The 19,575-nt window shown below is 46.1% G+C and overlaps 1 protein-coding gene across 1 annotated transcript; it reads right to left on the bottom strand.

Annotated features, from left to right (window-relative positions):
• Window positions 1–6,454: 6,454 nt before the first annotated feature.
• C3H8orf76 (chromosome 3 C8orf76 homolog) lies at window positions 6,455–14,481 on the bottom strand. The gene is made up of 6 exons (XM_059815333.1): window positions 14,368–14,481; window positions 14,163–14,258; window positions 11,717–11,860; window positions 10,407–10,924; window positions 7,940–8,072; window positions 6,455–6,784 (listed from the first exon to the last, which is right to left on the bottom strand). The coding sequence occupies exons 1-6, from the start codon at window positions 14,479–14,481 to the stop codon at window positions 6,578–6,580; spliced, it is 1,212 nt and encodes a 403-aa protein (XP_059671316.1). The 3' UTR covers window positions 6,455–6,577.
• Between the last annotated feature and the right edge of the window lie 5,094 nt (window positions 14,482–19,575).

Raw genomic sequence — 19,575 nt, 5'->3', positions numbered from 1 at the left:
CAAGCATTGGAACAGGCTCCCAGGAAGGTGGTGGAGTCATCATCACTGGAGGCGTTAAAAAAACGTGTAGACATGGCACTGAGGGACATGGTTTAGTGGGCATGGTGGTGTTGGGTTGATGGTTGGACTTGATGATCTCACAGGTGTTTTCCAACCTTAATGATTCTGTGATTCTGTGAATTTCAGTTTTGATGGAAAACAATCAGAGTTTACAATTTCAGCAATGAGTTATGCCAAAAAAATCTTAACAGGCCTCCACAAGCTTGATCATTCAGTGGTGAGGGGAATGTGTGGTTACAGGCAGCTGCAGAAACTACCTGTCAGGAAGGTCACGGCAGGATGCTGACATACCTGGCCCATCTGCTGCAAGGGCAGGGCTCGAATAAACACTGCCACCATACAGTGCACCCTCAGCAAGTTTGCAGATGACACCAAGCTGAGTGGTGCAGTTGATTCACTTGAGGTAAGGGACGCCATCCAGAGGGACCTGGACAGGCTGGAGGAGGGGGCCCACGTGAACACCGTGAAGTTCAACAAGGCCAAGCGCGAGGTCCTGCACCTGGGCTGGGGCGATCCCCAGTATCAGTACAGGCTGCAGGGTGAAGGGATTAAGAGCAGCCCTGCAGAGAAGAACTTGGGGGTACTGGTGGATGAGAAATTGGACATGAGCTGGCAACGTGCACTTGCAGCCCAGAAAGCTGACCGTATCCTGGGCTGCATCAAAATAAGTGTAGCCAGCAGGTCAAGGGAGGTGATTCTGACCCTCTACTCTGCTCTGGTGAGCCACCACCTGTAGTACTGTGTCCAGCTCTGGGGACGCACCCTGCAAAGACCCCTAATTACTCTGCTCTGAAACCAATTCTGTGGTTCACTTGGCTGATGGCTTGGATGGCAGTTGTGTGGTGCTTAGCTGCGGACTGGGGTTAAACCAAGACACAAAACATCAGATCCAGTACACCAGGGAACGTGACCAGTGGTGCCTATTGGCAGCAGAGTTCGGTGGCCGATGGCCAGCTCCCCGAGCCTTCAGCCATGAGGCGGGATGGTGCGGGCTGGGGGCCTGTGGCATGCAGCTGCCCCTCGCCCCGCCAGGGCCCGGCCTTCTGAGTGAACCGGAGAATTGGTTTCAGAGCCCCTCAGAGTCAGCCTGGGCAGAGGGCAGTCCTGGATCCTGCCTTCTTTCAGAGGAGGACCCCACAAGTGAGACAGGAGAACGGGTAGCAGACAAAGAGTTTGTCATCCTGCAGGCTCTGGGACAACCACCGGGAAAGCTTCCAGCATCCATAGCTCGATACAGCTACGATCCTTTTGACGGTCCCAGCGAGCAGCCTGAACCAGAGCTTTCTCTAACTGCCGGACAGTATGTTTATGTCTTTGGACAGGTGGATGGAGACAGTCGGTCTGTGGGAGAGCTGGCACACGGCACAAGACGATTCATCCCCTCTAATTTTGCCAAAGAAGATTCAGATGACGACCTGGAAAACAACAACTGGAATGATCCTCGTTATTATATTTTTGGTCTCTTGCCTATTTTGGAGGAAGATGAAGAGGATCTAGATGCGGGTGATGGGGGCTGAAAAGCATAACTAAACATAGCCTATACAAACCTCCAGGATATCTACAGAAGTGAATTTGTCCATAAAAGTGACTTTTTTTGGACTTCTAGATTTTTGTAGAATGGGGATACCTCTGGAGGGCAGCTGGGGCCTCCAACAGGCCCCAGCAAAGCCCAGATGAGGCCCTGGGGCACTCTGCAGGGTAATTAGGGCCCTGCAAAGGCCCCTGCAGAGCTCAGCTCTGGTCCTGGGACACTCTGGAGGGTAATTAGGGCTCCACACAGGCTCCTGCAGAGCCCAGCAAAGGCCCCTGGGGCTTTCCAGAGGGCAGCTCTGCCTTGTCAGAGCACCACTGCTGTTGGCAGCGATGGGGACCCTCCTGTCACGGCTAGTTGCTGTGCATGTCCTCACTGTGGGGAGCAGAGAGAAGTGAAACAGTGAGTGACATTGCCCAAGGGCCGATCCGCACAGGCATCGCTCACGTGCCGGGAAAGGATGTTTGCGGGGCACCTGGAACCCACAGCTGCCCCCGCGTTCGCACCCAGGAAGTAAGCTGAGTGAATGGGCTGGCCTTGGCCAGGGCTTTCCAGAGTGTCCTTTCCCCAGCCCGAACCGGCCCTGCAGGTCTTTTGGCTTGGAGATGCTTCTGCTGGTGTCCTGCCAGTGTTGCCCATTAAAGCATTTCTGAGTGTGAAGCCTGATGCCTGGCCGTGTCACTGCTAATGGAGCACACCTCCTGTGTACGTGTGCGCTTGCTGCTCACACACAAAGCACCCAGAGGAGCACGTGCTCAAGGACATCCCCTCTGCTTGCCACTTGTGCTCCTTGGAAGCATTTCACTGACTGCTTCTTCCACAGGCTGCTTTTTTTTCTGAAAAAGAGAGCACCCTGGGCTGCCCCTGTTGCTCTTCCTATGAAAATAAAGAGCCCCCAGGCTTTCCTCCTTCCTGGACCATTGCACACCATACTCCTGCGTGGCCCCCTTCCATGACCCTCACTAGGCTTGCCAGCTGCATCTCCATCCCTGGGGAGGTGATGGAGCAACAGATCCTGGAAACAACTTCCAACTTGTCCTGTGAAGGACAAGAAGGTGATGGGGAGTCATCAGCAGGGATTTACCATATGAGGCAATTCTGCCTTATACCATATCACATACAAGGCAGCAAGGTCAGCTTACTTGTATCAAATCAACTTCCCAGGGGCCAGTGCTCAGAGGCCATCCCCTCCCAAGTTCCAGCTGGCCACTCATCCTGACAGAAAGCTACAGGTTCAAGTTTTACTGAGTCCTGAAATACCATCAATTTTCTTCCTGTTTCCCAGAGTTTCTGCCAGCTGCAAACCCTGTTTTACCTTACCTATTGAACCCCCCATGACTTGTGCTGTGCCCAGTTTTAGTACCTTCCCAGGGAATGCAGATCCCGCAAAGACAATTGCGTGAACTCACCCAGTACCAGCTGTGTTGTATGCCATCGCGACGCTCAACAGGTTGGGAACACACAGAGTCCCACGTGGGTCACCAAATTGTTACCAAAATGGATTTTCTTGCATTTTTCTTTTCTTCTAGTTTGTGTGTGGGTACCAGAAAGAAGGCAGCAGAAGTATGCACTACCTGAAACCCTTTTTTTAATGCCAGCAATAAAGGTGGATCTTAGCTAGGACCATGAGTAGGACCCCATGTTACAACTCTTGATTCCTTATAAGCAATCTCAAAACTATTCACATACTCATTTTTACCATGACATCACCTGCTGATGGAAGGTAGAGAATAATTTTTTGTTTTCCTTTGCTTCTGCACACAGCCTTTGCTTTTTCTTCATTAAACTGCCTTTATCTCGACCCACAAGTTCTTTTTTTTTTTTCCATCTTATTTTCTCCTCCCCAGTCATACTGAGGAAGAGGAGTGATAGAGCGGCTGGGTGGGCACCTGCCAGCCAGCCAAGGTCAACCCACCACACAGTGACAGGACAAGGGACAATGGTTTTAAACTGAAAGAGGGTAGATTTAGATTGGGCATAAGGAAGACATTTTTTATGACGAGGATGGTGAGACACTGGAACAGGTTGCTCAGAGAAGCTGTGGATGCCTCATCATTGGCAGTGTTCAAGGTCAGGTTGGATGGGACTTTGAGCCACCTGATCTAGTGAAAGATGTCCCTGCCCATGGCGGGGGGGGGCGGGGAGTGGACTAGATGATCTTTGAAGGTCCCTTCCAACCCAAACCATTCTATGATTCTGTGACGGAGAAAACTGTGTTAATGTCACTAGTTACAGCACTAACATGTTCCCTCACCTCAAAGCCAGCAGTATTCAAACACTCCATAGCAATATACAATTAGATTGTGTTTGTACACAGCAATCATTTCAGAAGCATCACAACCAGGGTCAGAGGCTCCTTTCCAAAGCATCTGTAACACGAGCGAGTGTTAAAATAACAAAATCAAACCTCAGTAACTGTTAATGGATTCTTACTTGCAGTTTGCAATAATGAAGTTTGCTGTTTAACTCAGCGTGTTAATGTGCATGTACTAATACCAATAATAGTACCACAAGAGCCAAAACATGAAGAAATCTATTACAGGAAGATGTAGAATTATGCAGAATGTAGAAGCAACGACGAGGCATTCAAATGCAAGATGGAAATGCAAAGCCTCTCATGAGATATGATCAGAAACAGAAAACTGGAGTTAGAAGTGACATGCCAAAAAAGTGAGAGGCAGGCCAAAAAAGGAGGAATTGAAGTAGCTGAGATGAGAGATAGCCAGGCACAAGTGGGACAAAGGAGTATTTCATAGCCCCAGTGCAATAAACACTGGTTATTTGGAACAGTAACTATGCGACACGTTCAGAACAACATTCATCTTGTTTTCCTCGCAGTAGTTAAAACCAACATTTTTGCTTTATTGTTATGTTTGAGAAAATACTGCCTGTTCTTAAGAACTGCCACTTGCCTTCCACTCCCAGAGCCAGTGGGGAGTTAACCATTGTGTTGCCAGTCTAAGAGACAACCTCAAGTCCAACAATCTGCACGCACACCAAAAAGTCTCCAAATCACCTTGGCTAGCCGCTGTGTATTTTGGACATCCCAGTCACAAAACAACAACATTTTAGCAGCAAATTAAATACTTGCCAAACAGCTCCAAAGCTATTTCCACCTTCTAAACTGTGGAGTCAAATCACTTGGCGAGTTCCCATGGAGTATCTATACAGACCTGGTTCCACAAAAGCTGTGTTCTGGTGTCCTAACTCCTGAACCTACTTGAGAGCTGTGGCAAAAAAAAAATGATAGCTTTGTATGTGGCTACTCATGACTGTAAGTTTAAGTAGAAACTGGGCTAAGTCCCTGTTCCAGTTCTTTGCTGACATATTTGGCATCAAGCTTTCTATGTTTGCCATATCTTTGCTGTAAGACCTTCTACTGCTGATGCCAACATCGTAATTAATTTACAGCATGTTATAGACAGTCTCTACTGAAAACTTATGACACCAGTTAGTCTTAAAAGCATCCCCGGCCCTTCAGGCAGGCTTCACTGCCATCCGAATATAGTGCTCTACACACGCACACAAAGGTTTCCACCTAGCAAAGCACACACATGACTAAACCAAATATTCTGTAATACACTATGAGTGCATTAAAGCTTACCCAAGTATATTTGCCAACCCATCGTCTTTCATAACAAGCTGACTGGGATGTGGTTTAATCGCATTAAGTCACCAAACTATCAAAGATAATATGACATGGCTGAAGGCAATATTCCATTTTTCTGGAGAGATTTCAGAGTCAACTTAGCAGAGGGCTATACCATACCAAGTATGGTAGCAACAGGTTCCCTAACCAGTATCTTAAAGTTTTAAAATTCACCTAAAAGCAGCAGATACAAACCATGTTCAGATATGGTGAATTACCATTTAGTTGTGAATTATTTCGTTTCAGCACTCTTTAGTACTTCAGAAAGAAAACACAGGAAAACATGACGAAAAGTCACAGCAAATTATGTCTAAGAGATTCCTGGTTTTAAACTATATCCATTAAAGAACACTTTTACAAAAAGTGACAAAGAATTTAAGTCTCACAGTTTAAGAGAAGATGGGGGAAAAGCACACCTTGTTTGCCTCAAATGTAAACTATTTCAAGCAAAAGAAACTACAGGATAATCTCTGCCTTTTTCTATGGAAGCCCAAAGCACGTTCCATCAACGCTTCAGAAAGTAAAACAAAGTGGTGTCATCAACTGAAAGCATAACTTAAGGAGCTGTACGATGCAGAAACAACACTGCCAGTTTTCACAGAAAAGATCATCTTCCTTACAGGGTTTTACAAAGGATATGATCTGAATAAACACTCTTCAGTACATATAAACAACCTTGATAGTGTTTCTCCTCCCTCCTCTAAGCACACTGATGATAAGACTATAGCTAGTTCTGTATCTTTAAACACTTAGCTTTGAAGACAGAAAATCTCCTTCCAGTTCTAAGTTAAATATTTACCATTAGATTTTTTATCTAAAACATACTGAATTATTCTTGTCGACAATTTCTCAGCATAAATATATTTAAGATTTCTAGCTATCCAGCTCTGAACAGGACTATAACGTAAATTAATCAAGAAATATTTAAAAAATTAGTTAAGAAAATGGCCAATTCCATGGCTCTAAATGCAACAACACAGAATTTGATACCAAGAAACTTTCCAGCTGGGTATCATAAAGGAAGCCTTCCATCCCACCAGCATCGCAGGCCCCAAAAAATCACAGGCGCTTCAAGTACAACACAGTGAAGTTTATGATGAAAAGCTACCTCTGAAAGCTGAACTGAAAACCCAATTTTATACTGGATTCCTTATTATTTTAAATACAAACAAACCACTGAACAAAGAAAATTATGCGACGTTAAAAAGTGTAAATGCAGAGATTTATATGTATTCTTAAGACATACAATAAGAATTCTTAAACAATGTGATATGAACTTTATTGCATATATCATTCCATAATAATTTGGAGATATGAGAATAAATACAATAAAACCTTTAAGTTACAGAAGGTGACAGATATGTATCTGAATAGAATTGTCTGTCGAAGTGACATAAATCATCTTGGAGATTACCAAACCATTTGATTTCAAACTCTGTGGCTGATGCAGTTACTAATGATGACAGCGCTGAAGGGCCTATGCATTTTACCTCACCCTGAAATTCCTCTTTTACTTTTTCTGGCATAAGATCCTGCCCCATAACCTGCAAACAGGGTAAGAAAGATGGGAAACAAGAAAATAACTTGCAGAAAAAACAGCAAATATGACATTAATAACAGATCTTTACAAGAAAAGCCCTTGACACATGAACCACATGCTGTCCAGGAGAAGTTTCCAAGTCATGATCAAGTTGTCTGCCTGTTGCATTCTGCAATAAACATGGAGAACTGAGAGCCCAAGCCTCACAGCTGCACAACCCTGCCCAGCTTCTAGCTATGCTTGTATGGGGGGATTTTCACTCTCTGAGTAGCTGCGGAAATCTCAACACCAACTCTGCATTCAGTGCTCACCTTGCAACAGCACCAACACTCTGATCTCTTCCTGGGGGGTGTAGGACCAAGGGAAGCAAGGAGAGAAGGTTCTTTTCCCAGCCTTTTCACAACGTGAGATAGTCTGCATGCTGCTGCCCTCTTATGGATGAAATCCCACAAGGCTGCCTGCCAGCCAGGCAACGGCTTGGCTTTCACTGACTTAAAGCTGTAATACTAACAGCAAAACTAGAATCTCGCTGGCTTCCTTTTGTTCCTTAAGATAAAAGTCAGAATCTCTATAAATAGCACTAAAAATGTTCAATCTCTATGAATAAAGTAATGCAATGTTACTCTCCTCCTTTGTATTTCTTTAAAACCAGAACCCAGTACATGAAACAGAATGAAGAAATCATGTAAAAGGATGTCTCTGGCTTTTTCTGAAAACATTTAATACTTTTTCTGGAAGTGTTTAATACTGCTGTGGCCATTAAAGTAATCTCCACTTCCATTTCACACTTGTGATTCACTTGGTGGCATCTGAAACTCCTGAGATAAAATTTGCATCCCAGGAGACGCACAGCAATGATGCATCTGCAAATGCAAGTCCAATGAGAAACTTAACAACCCTGAACACTCCCGAAAGGAGAATCTCAGCAGAACAGAGATACACCTTCATGACACAAGCCAGCGATGTATAGGTATCACTGTCAGTTCCAGATAACACACCACCAAGGCAACGCGCCCCAGCTAATTTACCTTGCTTCCTGGCACAGTTAATTAGCTCAGGGGAGTGTCACGCTTACAGGACTTTGTGCCTAAACTGGCTTGGGTACCTCAACCAGCCTACGTATAGCTGAAAACTTGCACACAATGAAACATTCCCTTACCTTGGTCATCAACAACAGGGAGTTTTCACTAAAACCAAGTCGTGCCACTTTGTCATCAATTTCTTTTTGACCTTTTAGGTTATTCTCTAGCACAAAGGACGACTGTTGCAACTGGGTAAGCTGAAGTAAAAGACTGAAATGAAAAAGGCAGTTAAAAAAAGGCACAGCTGGCAAAAGAGTAAGTCAGCAAACCTAAACCCAAACAAAATATACTTTAAAAACAGCTCTTCTTCCTGACTTCTGCCAACTGCAAAAACTGCAAAGAAGTTAATAGATCTGTATCAATCTACTATGGGTACGGTATATACGTGCTATGACAGAAGTGCTGAGCAGTACTTCTAAAAAACAACACGCCAAGTATCTCTGGTTGCTTTGCGCAAACATTTTTCTCCCCATGTATCTGTCACACAATTCAAAAGTGAAATTTGGATCTGGTAGCATTAACTGCAGTACATCAGGTGTCCCACACCCTTATTAAGGCCTAACAAGACAGCAGTGCATTGCTGCCTATGGCAGTGATTATCTTTGTAATCTGAAAAGCTAGAAATTTGGGGGTTTTAGACAAACATCAAACATCCTCCCCACATGGGCCAATCCTGGAATATTTTTAAAAATCTGTCATCACAGTTTTACGTTCCAGGCAGTGCCCCAGAAGTCACCACCATGATTCGGTGAAGGTTAGACGTGCTCACAACGTGGCTTCACGTCACAGAGGGACCCCATCACCAACTGCTCGACCAGAGAGAGCAGTGGCAGTTTCCAGAGTCCTCCTCAGACAAGGACTGTAAAACATGTCAGCAGAGGAGATATCTAAGTATATTCAACCAAGGGACCACTGGGCCTTAGTAGTATAGCTACTGAAACTATGTTTAACTGAAGCTTTACGCATAAAGAACAGCAACAAATATTTTTGTCACATTTACCAAAGTTAAATGAAGCAGGTGTTAAAATAAAGGTGTAAATTTTTATGAAGAGACGACTTAAGATCTTAGATGAAATTTTTCATTTGAGCATTGTAAACATCAAAATTTACAAGTCTGAGCCAACAAATCATTTGTAAATTCAGTAAAGTTTTTACTGGGAAATTCAAAGTAAAAATGGAAAGTATTTTTAATTTGTAAAGCATTTTTGTTTCAAAATGTGCATCAACATAATGTAAGAAAGAATGAAAATTAAACAAAACAATTTCTCCAATTTTTTTGTTGTCAACAGAACTGGAAGACTCAATTATTCACGACACTTTAACACAGAACCTTATTTCCTACAAAAAGCAATATTAAAATCCCTTTTCCAGGTGCAATTTACCCTGCACATATATTTATACAACATCCACATCTCACTTAAAATCCAACAGACCTGAAAATATTAGACAACCTTTTTAATGCATAAGCCCTGGGCAGGGGAGAAGTTTGCCCTGGACAAGTGTATCTGCAAATATAAACCACAATAACACTTTGTGAAACTGTGCAGCCAAGCAAGGAAATCCCACAATTTATAACTGTCTTAATGCTGAACCATACACACCTAAACAAGCAACACAGATTATTTTAATATGAATGTAGCTTTAATATTCAATATCAGTGCTAAATCTATTAACTTCTCCCAAGTAGCAACTGAAGTCATCATCTCTTAGTCTGAGTACAGTTAAAAGCTACTATATCTTTTTTTACATTTCTTAAATCTTGTCCTAACAGGGCAGTAATAAAGCGTTCTCTGCAAACATTTTTGGAAGTTCATAAAATGGCTTTAAATATGTTCGGTGACTAATACATTACTGAGAGGCAAGAGGGGGTGGGAAATCCAAGACTACTTTAACAACAACAGTTCCTAATTATCTCTTTGAAAGATTACGTTTTGGGGATTTTTGTTGTGTGAAAGAGTTTTAGGAAGAGAGGGAAGAAAAGGAAAGAGCATTTTAATGCAGCCCTGTCAATCAGCTGTCACAGAGTTCATTTTTCAACCTCATCCATTATGCAGATTGGGGTATTACTACAAAATACACTTTTGCTCAAGCATGAGGCTTCAAGCAAATAAGACAGGTGGCACTCGCAGAAGGGAGAGTGGCTAGCCTTCCCTCTGGGGCACTTCTGCTGCTGCATCTTTAATACCAAACCAGGAAACAGCCATGCTCTAACAGGAGCATTTGTTGAAGAACAAGCCCTTTTGTACATAATTACTTGAAAAGATTCATATAATAAGGTCATTAAAAAATGCTTTACTTCTCAACAGTGCATGACACTGGTTTACTCTTTCCACTCAGATTTAGGCTGTTCACAGCTACCATGCTAGCGGATTTTGCTTTTTAGATGTGAAGCAACAGCAGGGTGCTTCTAAGTTAGTGTTGCCAATGCTGAACAAACATTTAAATTGAAAATGTAAACTGAAAATATTAAGGCTGGGAAAAACACGCTTTAAATTGTTCTCGACTGGGAGAAGTTAACATTATTCTAAGAATACGTTTAGTTACCTTGCTCTAATAAACGAGGCACATGCCTTTATCCCAACTTTCTTCGACATGTTCTGCTCCCAGGACTCAGAGGTTGCGTGCTTCCCTTCGTCCGTCCTTTCCAGTTCTTCTGAAGTGCAGAGGAATTCTTTTACAGCTTGGCTGCTGCTACAAGTCCCTGCATTCTTCCTCTTTGTTTCTGTAGCAAGGTTGGACCAAGGGCCGTCTTCCTGGCTGTCTGATCTGTGAGGCTGCAAATTAATCTCTCTTCCAGCTGATGTTTTGAAACTACTGTCACTTACACTAACCTCTTCAGATTGATTTAGATTTGTTTCTGGAATGACTAATGGAGACAAACTCTGTAAAAGGCTCATATAAGCTTCAGCAAGTAACTTCCAGTACCAAGGGTTGAAAGGATGTAAGCAGATCAGCTGCTGCAGACACATGATCTTTTTTTCTACATTTTCCAGACCCTGGTAAATGGCAAACTGCAAGTTGAGAACCGTCGTTAAGTGATCTGTGTTAGTAGCGCCGTTTCTCTAGAAACAAAAGATAATAGATTAAAAACAGGAGTAGAACAGAATCATCCTTTAGAGCCTAAGAAAATGTCTCCCTGAATAATGACGCACAGCTATCACTAAAGGGAATTTTTAAATTGTACAAAACTGTGCTTTTAATTTTAAATGATACGTGATACGAGATCATGCAGGATCAAGCTGACAGCATTCCCTCTAGCTGCCTTGTCCCAGTCCAAAAGGCAAGAAGGCCCCAAATGCTGTCATTTGTTTATTTGCCTTCAGAGTTTTATGCAGCTGCCCTTCTTTGTAGTATAAACACCTTTTATATAAAATAAACAGCAGGAGTAAAATTCTAGCAGACTTCAGAGCCTCTGGACTTTTTCTTTTATGGGAAAAACTCAATTTGTGGTTAGATACTTTTCTTGGTGGCAGTTTGGGAGCAAGTATATGGAAATAAAAGGAAGTTTTGAACCGTCACTTTTATAGTGGAAAGATTTAAGCACTCATTTATCCCCTTTCTTATAATTCCTATTACATTACATTAATTCTGCCTGGCAGAGCATGATATTTAGTCCCTTCCAGGACTACCAGCCTCCCTGCACAGGGAGCTCATTGTGGTACAGGGTGTTCTGATTTCTAAAGAGTGATTATATCTGCAGTGACAGTTACCCTCTGTTTACCAAATACTCTGAGCACTGAACATCCTGAAGGATTATACACATGAAGATTATTTTTCCAGAAAATGGTCCATATGAAAGAACTACTGGCAATATTTTAATGTTCAAAGCCTAAAAGAAAGATTGCATTATTTACCATTTTTTCTGCAATGTCCAGAGCCTCCTTGTACCTTCCTAGGCGAGACAAACACCGAGCCTGCCCTTCTTGGACATCTCGTCTCATTGCAATGTTACTGAGAGGTAAGAGTAGTAAGCAGTCTGAGTATTCACACAGGGCTTTCTAGTAGTGTCGACAAAAAGAAAAGCCAAACAAAACAGTGAGAGATTTTTATTTAAAGGTAAGCCTGACGGTATGTTTTGTTTATGACTACAGTCACAAAGGGAATTCAGGAGCTGAAGTCCACATTTTCATTCCTCTGGAGTCAGCTACCACCTATGCCAGCAACACACGAGGGCCCCAGTATTACACAGCTAAGTCTAGACGGTGATGAGCAACCTCAATTCTAAATCGTGTTTAAGCCTTGGCAGGATTCACCAGACATCTGTCCATCTCTCCCCCACCAGGCCTGATCCAGAAGGGTTCATCTACCAACCTGGGCAATATGTGACACAAGGCGTCTTCCCCCCAGCTACCAACTCAATGATCAGAGCACTCATCCTAGATTTGGGGGACCTTGTTTCAAATCCATGACATTCTCCACGGGAAGGTTTGAACCTGCAAGTACCTCACCTCACATGAATAATCAGCAAGTCGGAGAATACCACAGGGAAGGCGAATCGCCATCGTTCCTGTAGGGTGGTTCTAATTTGCATGAAATAATTAAATATTAATCGGGCTAAGGAAAAAGACAAGAATGAGCAATACTTTTGTAGCTTAATGCTCAGGGCACTCACCAGGACTCCAATTAACATTTAAATACATTAAATTAAGTATTCAGTGAAGCTAAGACTGGAATCTTGGTTCCTCCCCCTCCATATGAGTGCTCATTCTCCCATCTCTCAAAATGAATATTTAATTATTCCTTGCAAACTTGAATGGTTCTAACAGAAAGAGCATCCAGGCAACATACCCTAAACACTTTCTAGCAAAATAGCTGAAACCTTTTTCTTCCCTGGTGTTAAGTTCGCATTCCTTCTCAAGCAAAAGAGGGAGCTTCCCTCTGCCCAGTAAGCACAGCAGCCACTGGTGAAAATGTAATTTTGTGTGCAGTCTAGTTCTGGTAATTTTGTGTGCAGTCTGGTTCTGGTTCTGTCACAGTGATCCAGGTTAGCAATAAGACTGAAGACTAGACATCTTTAACATGGATCACCGCGACAGAAAAGGGTTAGGAAGCAACAGTCTGTTCCACTAGCAGATCTGAGGGAGTGTCATTCTCTCCGGAGAGGGCACCACAGCACACAGCAAGGAGCAATCTGCCCTTCCTGAGGGTCAGCAGCCATGTCTGACTGCAGCCTAAGGCATCTCTCTTTCCAGCACACTTTTATGAATCCCTTCAGGGCGTCTTCGCTGAGACTGGAAAGCATCGGTTGGGTATAGACAAGGCAACAGTAGCACTGGAATAACATTAAAAAGCAGAAGTCAGTGCCAACTGAGGTACAAAAAGATCCACAAATCCAATGGGCAAGGCAAAAGGAGTGGAGTCACAAGTCAGCCTGAGGGCTTTGAAATCAGGGAGCCTGTAATGCAAACCATAGCCTGGAACAAGAAGCTATTACAGGTGAAACAAGTGCAGAAGTGGCTGATTTCAACCAGGAAACAACATAACAAAAGACCAGATCCTGCAACTAGACTACAGAGGCAGGAAAGCATTGATGATCAGGAATGAGGCTCAGGAAGCAGGACAGGGTCTAGGACTACAGCAGGCAGGAACAGAAACAGGGAACATAAATGCACCCCAAAGGCACAACCAGCCATCCAGAGGGAGGAGAGGCAGCAGAGAGGTGGGACAATTAATGATGAGGCTCATAAGCCAGCTGTCAGGAGCCTGACAACTACAGTCAGCTCTCACCTGACAGCGGGGGGAGCTCTGAGAAAGGTGAGCAGCAGCCAGGTAATTGCCAGCGATTTGACAGCCTTTGTGGGACATGGTATTATCCCCAGGAGCTGAGAAATCCACATGCTTAACTCTGGCTGACCATGGCCACAAGCACCAGCTCTGCTCACTAATGAGCCGCTTGGATGTGCAAGCCTGACCTGGATCAGCTCCGGGTGCAGAGCAGCATTTCTGGCCAGTTGACACTGACTTCACGCTGACTCCTGGAAAGATGACATCTGGCTGGGGGAGCTTACCAGAACACAGTTACTCACCGTGTCCTGACTGCAGCTCAGCCAGCAGGACGGCTCTTCGCCAGCTCACAGCAACCGCCCGTGGGGCTGTCGTGCTTTCAGCACAAACGAGGGGCCATCAAGCTAGCACCTCCAGGCCGTGGTTCAGCTGGGAGGCTTTTACATAAATATATATACACATTCACTCGGCACACCGGGGACGATAGGATCACCCCAGTTTCTATCTCCACAACTTCCACTGACCAGGGCCCAAGCTCGGCCCAGGCCCCAGGCCGTGCGAGAGCCCTGGAAATACCTCAAACTCCTGCTGCCGGTAGGCCCAGTCCGCCCGGAACTTGCTGGCCGTTAGCCCGTCGGCGCCTTCCCCGCCGTCCGCCTCGCTGCGAAACCACTGCGGGCACAACACAAACCCGTCAGGGGGGCTGAAGCGGCCCCCGCCGCCCCCAGGCTGCCCCTTCGGCCGCTCCCGCCGGGCCCGTCCGCCGCCCCCGGCTCCTCACGCGGGGCTCGCAGTGCTTCGCGCCGCAGGGCGGCCCGGCCCCGCCGCCCGGGCCCCGCTCCCGGCTCGGGGCGAAGACGGAGTCCTCGAACTGCCAGACCAGCAGCGGCTCCATCCCGCCGCTCCGCGCCGAGCGGCTCCCGCCGCGCGGCGGCAGCGCGCCCCCTGCCGGGCCGCCGCTCTGGGAGGTCCACCGAGGGCGGCGGCGCGGCGGAGGCGAGCCTCCGGGGGGCACCGAGTTAGGGGCGGCGCGGGCTAGAGGGGACGCGGCGGGCAGCGGCCATCTTAGGCAGGGCGGGGGGGGGGGGGGGCTGCGGCGCGCAGCCCGCCGGGAGCTGTAGTCCCGACCGCCGCGCCCCGGGCCCGGCTCCCTCCGGCCCCGCCTGCTGGTGCCTGAGGCGGGCGCCCCCAGAAGGCCTTGACCCCCTCGCTACACAGGCTGGGAGATGAGAGGCAGCTGCGGTAGAGCAGTCCTTGCGCCAAACCGCCCCTCGCCAGCCGGCGAGCGCCGCTAGGCTGGGGCACTGGCTGGCAAGGGGGGCGGTGGCAGCCTGGGCACCACCGGCCTTGCCAAGGGCCAGGCCACCGAGCGAAGCGAGAGTGGAGGAAGGCCCTGCCTCAGAGCAGCTTGTGACTCCTCGTTTCTGGCATTTGCCCGGTGGTTTTACGAGGTGGGTGGTAAACAGCTGCGTCTTGCGATGCCCGATGGGCAGCAGGGCCGTCGCACCTCCCTGGCTCTGGCGAGGAGTTTGGTCACAAGTCACTGTAATGCAAATGTTGTAAAATCTTGTAACAAATAGTTGAACCAAAGTGTCCCGTGCTTTGATAAATTAATTGCATAATTGTAGAGTTGTTCTGTTAGTATCTTGGTCTGGTGCCTGTGCGGGGGTGGGTGGGAGTGTATTTTGGTAACTTTCCACTTGATTTCAGTTCTGCCCCAAAGCAGAAGGGGAGACTTGTGAAATCTCAGCCTTTCTGAGACAGGATTTCCCAAAGCCCCCTACACTGTGCTATGGGAAATGGGGACACGACAAAGTGAAGATTGATCCCAGAGCTTCTTCAAGACGTAAAGGTTCTCAGGTACGTTGTTGCTCATTAACAGGACCTAGGGGAAGTTGTAGCTACTCCAGCTGTCTGCCCTGCTTCATGATGCTACTGTGCACAGTGTGCTGTGTTTTAAGTGTACTGCAATGCTGTTTCCTCTCTCCACCTTGCCAGGCTGTCCATCCAGGAAAGTCCATTCTGCCCCGTCTAATCATCATGTGGGTTTGGAGAAGGTGAGCTGAAAAGTCATCTTTGTACTTCCTTAACATGCAAAATGGACTAATGAAACTGTCTACAACACAACAGCTTTTGAGGCCAAAGCACTGCTCATATGGATAATTTTAAGGGTTTCCTTCTAGTAGACATGTAAAAGATGGGTTCTGGGTTTGCTTTTTTTGTTCTTTCTAAGTGGATATATGCTCAAAATACCCTTCCATACAGCATAGCTATGACTGGATGTAGCATCAGCTGGCATAAATCCCTGGGTAGAAACTCGACTTTGGCAGGTAGATTTGATCAGAAAATAAAAGGGGTTTGAAGCTTCTTTTGCTTTTAAACTTGCTGTTTGGCAAACAAGCCCTCCTGAACATAGGAAACTGCTTAGCAAGTAAGTCTGGAGAGAATCAGGAGTTTGCTCGATGTGCTGCAGTCTTTTTGTTACAAACGTCAAGGTAGGTGAGCACAGTCAGAGCTGCTTGTATGTGCACACCAAAACCATCTGGCTTCCTCTGCACGCAAACCAGTGTGATGAGTTCCTGCAGGACAGAGGCTGAGCGCATAGGAGTCAGGCTGTGGATGTTAGCATTAGTGTCTAAAAAGTTAGTGTCTGCACTTCTCACATACACTGGACACACACGTTCCTTTCCCACTCCTCCAGGACTGCCTGTCACACTGCAGCACACCAGTCTAATGAGCTGTCCTGGTTTTGGCTGGGATGGAGTTAATTTTCTTCATAGGAGGTAGTATGGGGCTATGTTTTGGATTTGTGCTGAAAACAGTGTTGATTGATAACACAGGGATGTTTTTGTTATTGCTGAGCAGTGCTTACACAGAGTCAAGGCCTTTTCTGCTCCTCACACCACCCCACCAGTGAGCAGGCAGGGTTGCACAAGAAGTTTGGAGGGGACACAGCTGGGATAGCTGACCCCAACTGACCAAAGGGATATTCCACACCATATGATGTCATGCTCAGTATATAAAGCTGGGGGAAGAAGAAGGAAGGGGGGGACGTTTGGAGTGATGGCGTTTGTCTTCCCAAGTAACCATTACTTGTGATGGAGCCCTGGTTTCCTGGAGGTGGCTTAACACCTGCCTGCCAATGGGAAGTGGTGGATGAATTCCTTGCTTTGCTTTGCTTGTGTGCGCAGCTTTTGCTTTACCTATTAAACTGTCTTTCTCTCACCCCACGAGTTTTCTCACTTTTACCCTTCTGATTCTCTCCCCCATCCCATTGCAGGGGGAGTGAGCAAGAGGCTGTGTGGGGCTTAGTTGCCGGCTGGGGTTAAACCACAACATGAGCAAAGCCCAAAAATCCATCAAGATGATGAAGAACAAATCAAAAAGAAGAAAAACCAAAACAGAGACATGAGTAATCAAAGTGAAACGTGGACCCAGCTCAAAGTAAAACACACAAAGAGCAAGGCACTCCCAGGGGCACATCCCAGAGCAGCCAGTGGGCTGTCAGCTTGGATTGCGGAGTCCTCCAGGGCTGGGGGTTTCAGCCAGCGTTGTCTCTGAGGATACTAACGTGGTCTGCAAAGGCTCTGTGTTGCAATGCAGAGAATGTCTTTGTCTGGTAAATCAGTGATAGGAGAGCAGCGATTCCTGAGCACCACACGGGGGGCCTAGCAGCTGACTTCGTGGTTTCAGTCACAAGTCACGGGCATAATATTACCTCTCTTCTTCCTTCCTTCCCTGGCTGTCCCCTTCCCCCGCCTCCCCTCAGACATTTGAAAGGCTCCTCGTGTAGTAGTTACAGAAATAAAAAAATGCAACTTTAGTAAATTCCTGTGCCTTGTCAGCACCAGAGGTTTGCTCAATTTCTCCCCTAAGACCCGAGTCATCAGTGTAGCTGCCAGAATACAAATTCCCACTGTACTTAAGTAAAGCCGCTTGCCTGAGTTTGCATGGCATGATTTGCCGTGGTGCTATTAGCCTTGGCTTCATGCAGGAAAAAAGGTCTCTGGAAGAAGCAGCTTTGAGGGGGCTCAGAGATGCACAAGCCCTACGACAGCCTGCACTGCTACAGCTGCTCTGTGTAGGCAGAAGCCGTAGATGAATCTCTCCCCAAAGGCAGCCGAGGTCTTACTCCACCGCCAGCCTAAACCACCGGCTCGGCACATGAACATTGGACCAATAAAACAAATGGGCTCCAGTAAGTTGCGGTTGCCGAGCAAGCTCCTGCGCATCAGCAAAGCTATTGTAGCTGTTCACACGAGCGTGCCTCGTTATGCAGGCAGTGAGGTGCTGTGACCCAGCTTCAACCTCTGTGAATGGGGGGCAGGCTAGCATGCTTCATCTTGCAGTCAGGGTGAGCCCAGAGAAAGCCTGGGTGGTAAAGACAACTCAAGCGATAGGAATTTGTCACGCTGCCCTACTGCCTGAGATTTTTTGCCAGAAAAAGAAAATATGGCGTGGCAAACAGAGCTTGTCTAGTTCCCAACTTCTTCTCCCTGCTTCCCAGTCTACTCTGATGCAAAATTAATTCAGAATAATGCTCCCCCAGTGTTTCTTTAATTACTGAAGTTATTATTTGTGTTGCGATAGCCTCCATGAGTCCTCACCACAGCCCGGCCACTCTTGTGCCAGGAGAATGCACACCACAAAGGTTTCAGAGACCATCAAGCACACACAGTAGAAACAAGAAACCTCAGTCAGCAACTATGGCCCTAGCTTGGTAGGCACTACCCACACATGTCGGCTAAGGAATGATGCAGCTCTCACATGGTTTATAGCTTTATTAAAATATGCTGGAAAAGAGCTGCCCTTGGAAGAAAGCAAGAGAGTCTAGTTCCCTTCTCAAAGCAAGAGCTGCCTGCAGTGAAGAGGGCAGTAAGGCCCACAGGCAGCATTCCTCAAAGGATGGGTGGCTCCTGAATTGTTAAGTGGATTCTTCCACACATTGTGAAATATTCATACCTCCAGGGAAGATTAGTTTTCGACAGTCATAATGTAGGCTCCTCCCTAAACATGTTCATGAAAAGAGAACAGGAGCAGCTCTTTATTTGCTGACATTGTCTTGATGCGTCCTTGCCTCTTTCATTTAGATTGCAAGTTCTTTACAGTAGAGACAATCTTTCATCCTTTTTGCATGGTGTCACACATAAGGGGTATTGTCCATGACTAACGTGGGAGGGTAATACAAATAACATTTCATGGCTAGGGGCATAGAGAGGTTATCACTACTACAAAATGCAAACAAAACTACAGTTAAAGCTCTGACGAGCTCAGAGGAGCTCTAGCAAATCCTACTACGATGGTTTGAGATGCAACTGCAGAGCTCAAGAGCAATCCTCCTTGAATTGTAAGTCCTCACACTGAGGGCAGCAAAAGACTGACACCCCCCCCCCCCCCCCCCGAGCCAAAGCTCACAGAAGCCACTGACCCAAATTTCTGGAAAAGAATACTTACATCCTTCAAGAAGTGCTGGTAGAATTAGGATGAATCTCCATCCATCTCAAGCTAGCTGAGAAACCAGTTCAGCAAAATATGACCAAGAGGAAGCTACATTTGCTAAATCCAGATCTGTCCTTGAAGCAGGTAAAATCAGGACTGAGCAAAGGCAAATGCAGGAACTAAAATGGGTCCTTACTCCTAACGGGGAAAGTGCTCCAGCACCCTCATGCACTGTGGAAGGAGGAGGGTACGTTGAAATCAGGACAGTGTTAATACAAGAGCACAGAGGCCACCGGCTGAGCAGAAGGGCATCAGGCAAGAAACCAGACAGCCAGAGCAGCAGCACCGCTCCAACCAGACACTGAGTCCAGCAGGCAAGGAATCTCCTTTTGCTTTCTCATCTCTCAGAAAAGTAAAACCATGGAATATGGTTTCTTTGTAAATTACCAAGCCACCCCACAGTTCTAGTAAGACACAACAAAAATGAGTGTGGAAGTGAGGGGTCATGCATCATAGAAATCAAAGAGTAAGAATTGTTTGTTGGTAACAG

Source organism: Gavia stellata, chromosome 3 (genome assembly GCF_030936135.1).
Source record: "Gavia stellata isolate bGavSte3 chromosome 3, bGavSte3.hap2, whole genome shotgun sequence".
In the NCBI taxonomy this organism is placed as follows: Eukaryota; Metazoa; Chordata; class Aves; order Gaviiformes; family Gaviidae; genus Gavia; species Gavia stellata.
The sequence above is the reverse complement of the archived record's forward strand: the minus strand, read 5'-3'. Positions and strand labels throughout refer to the sequence as shown.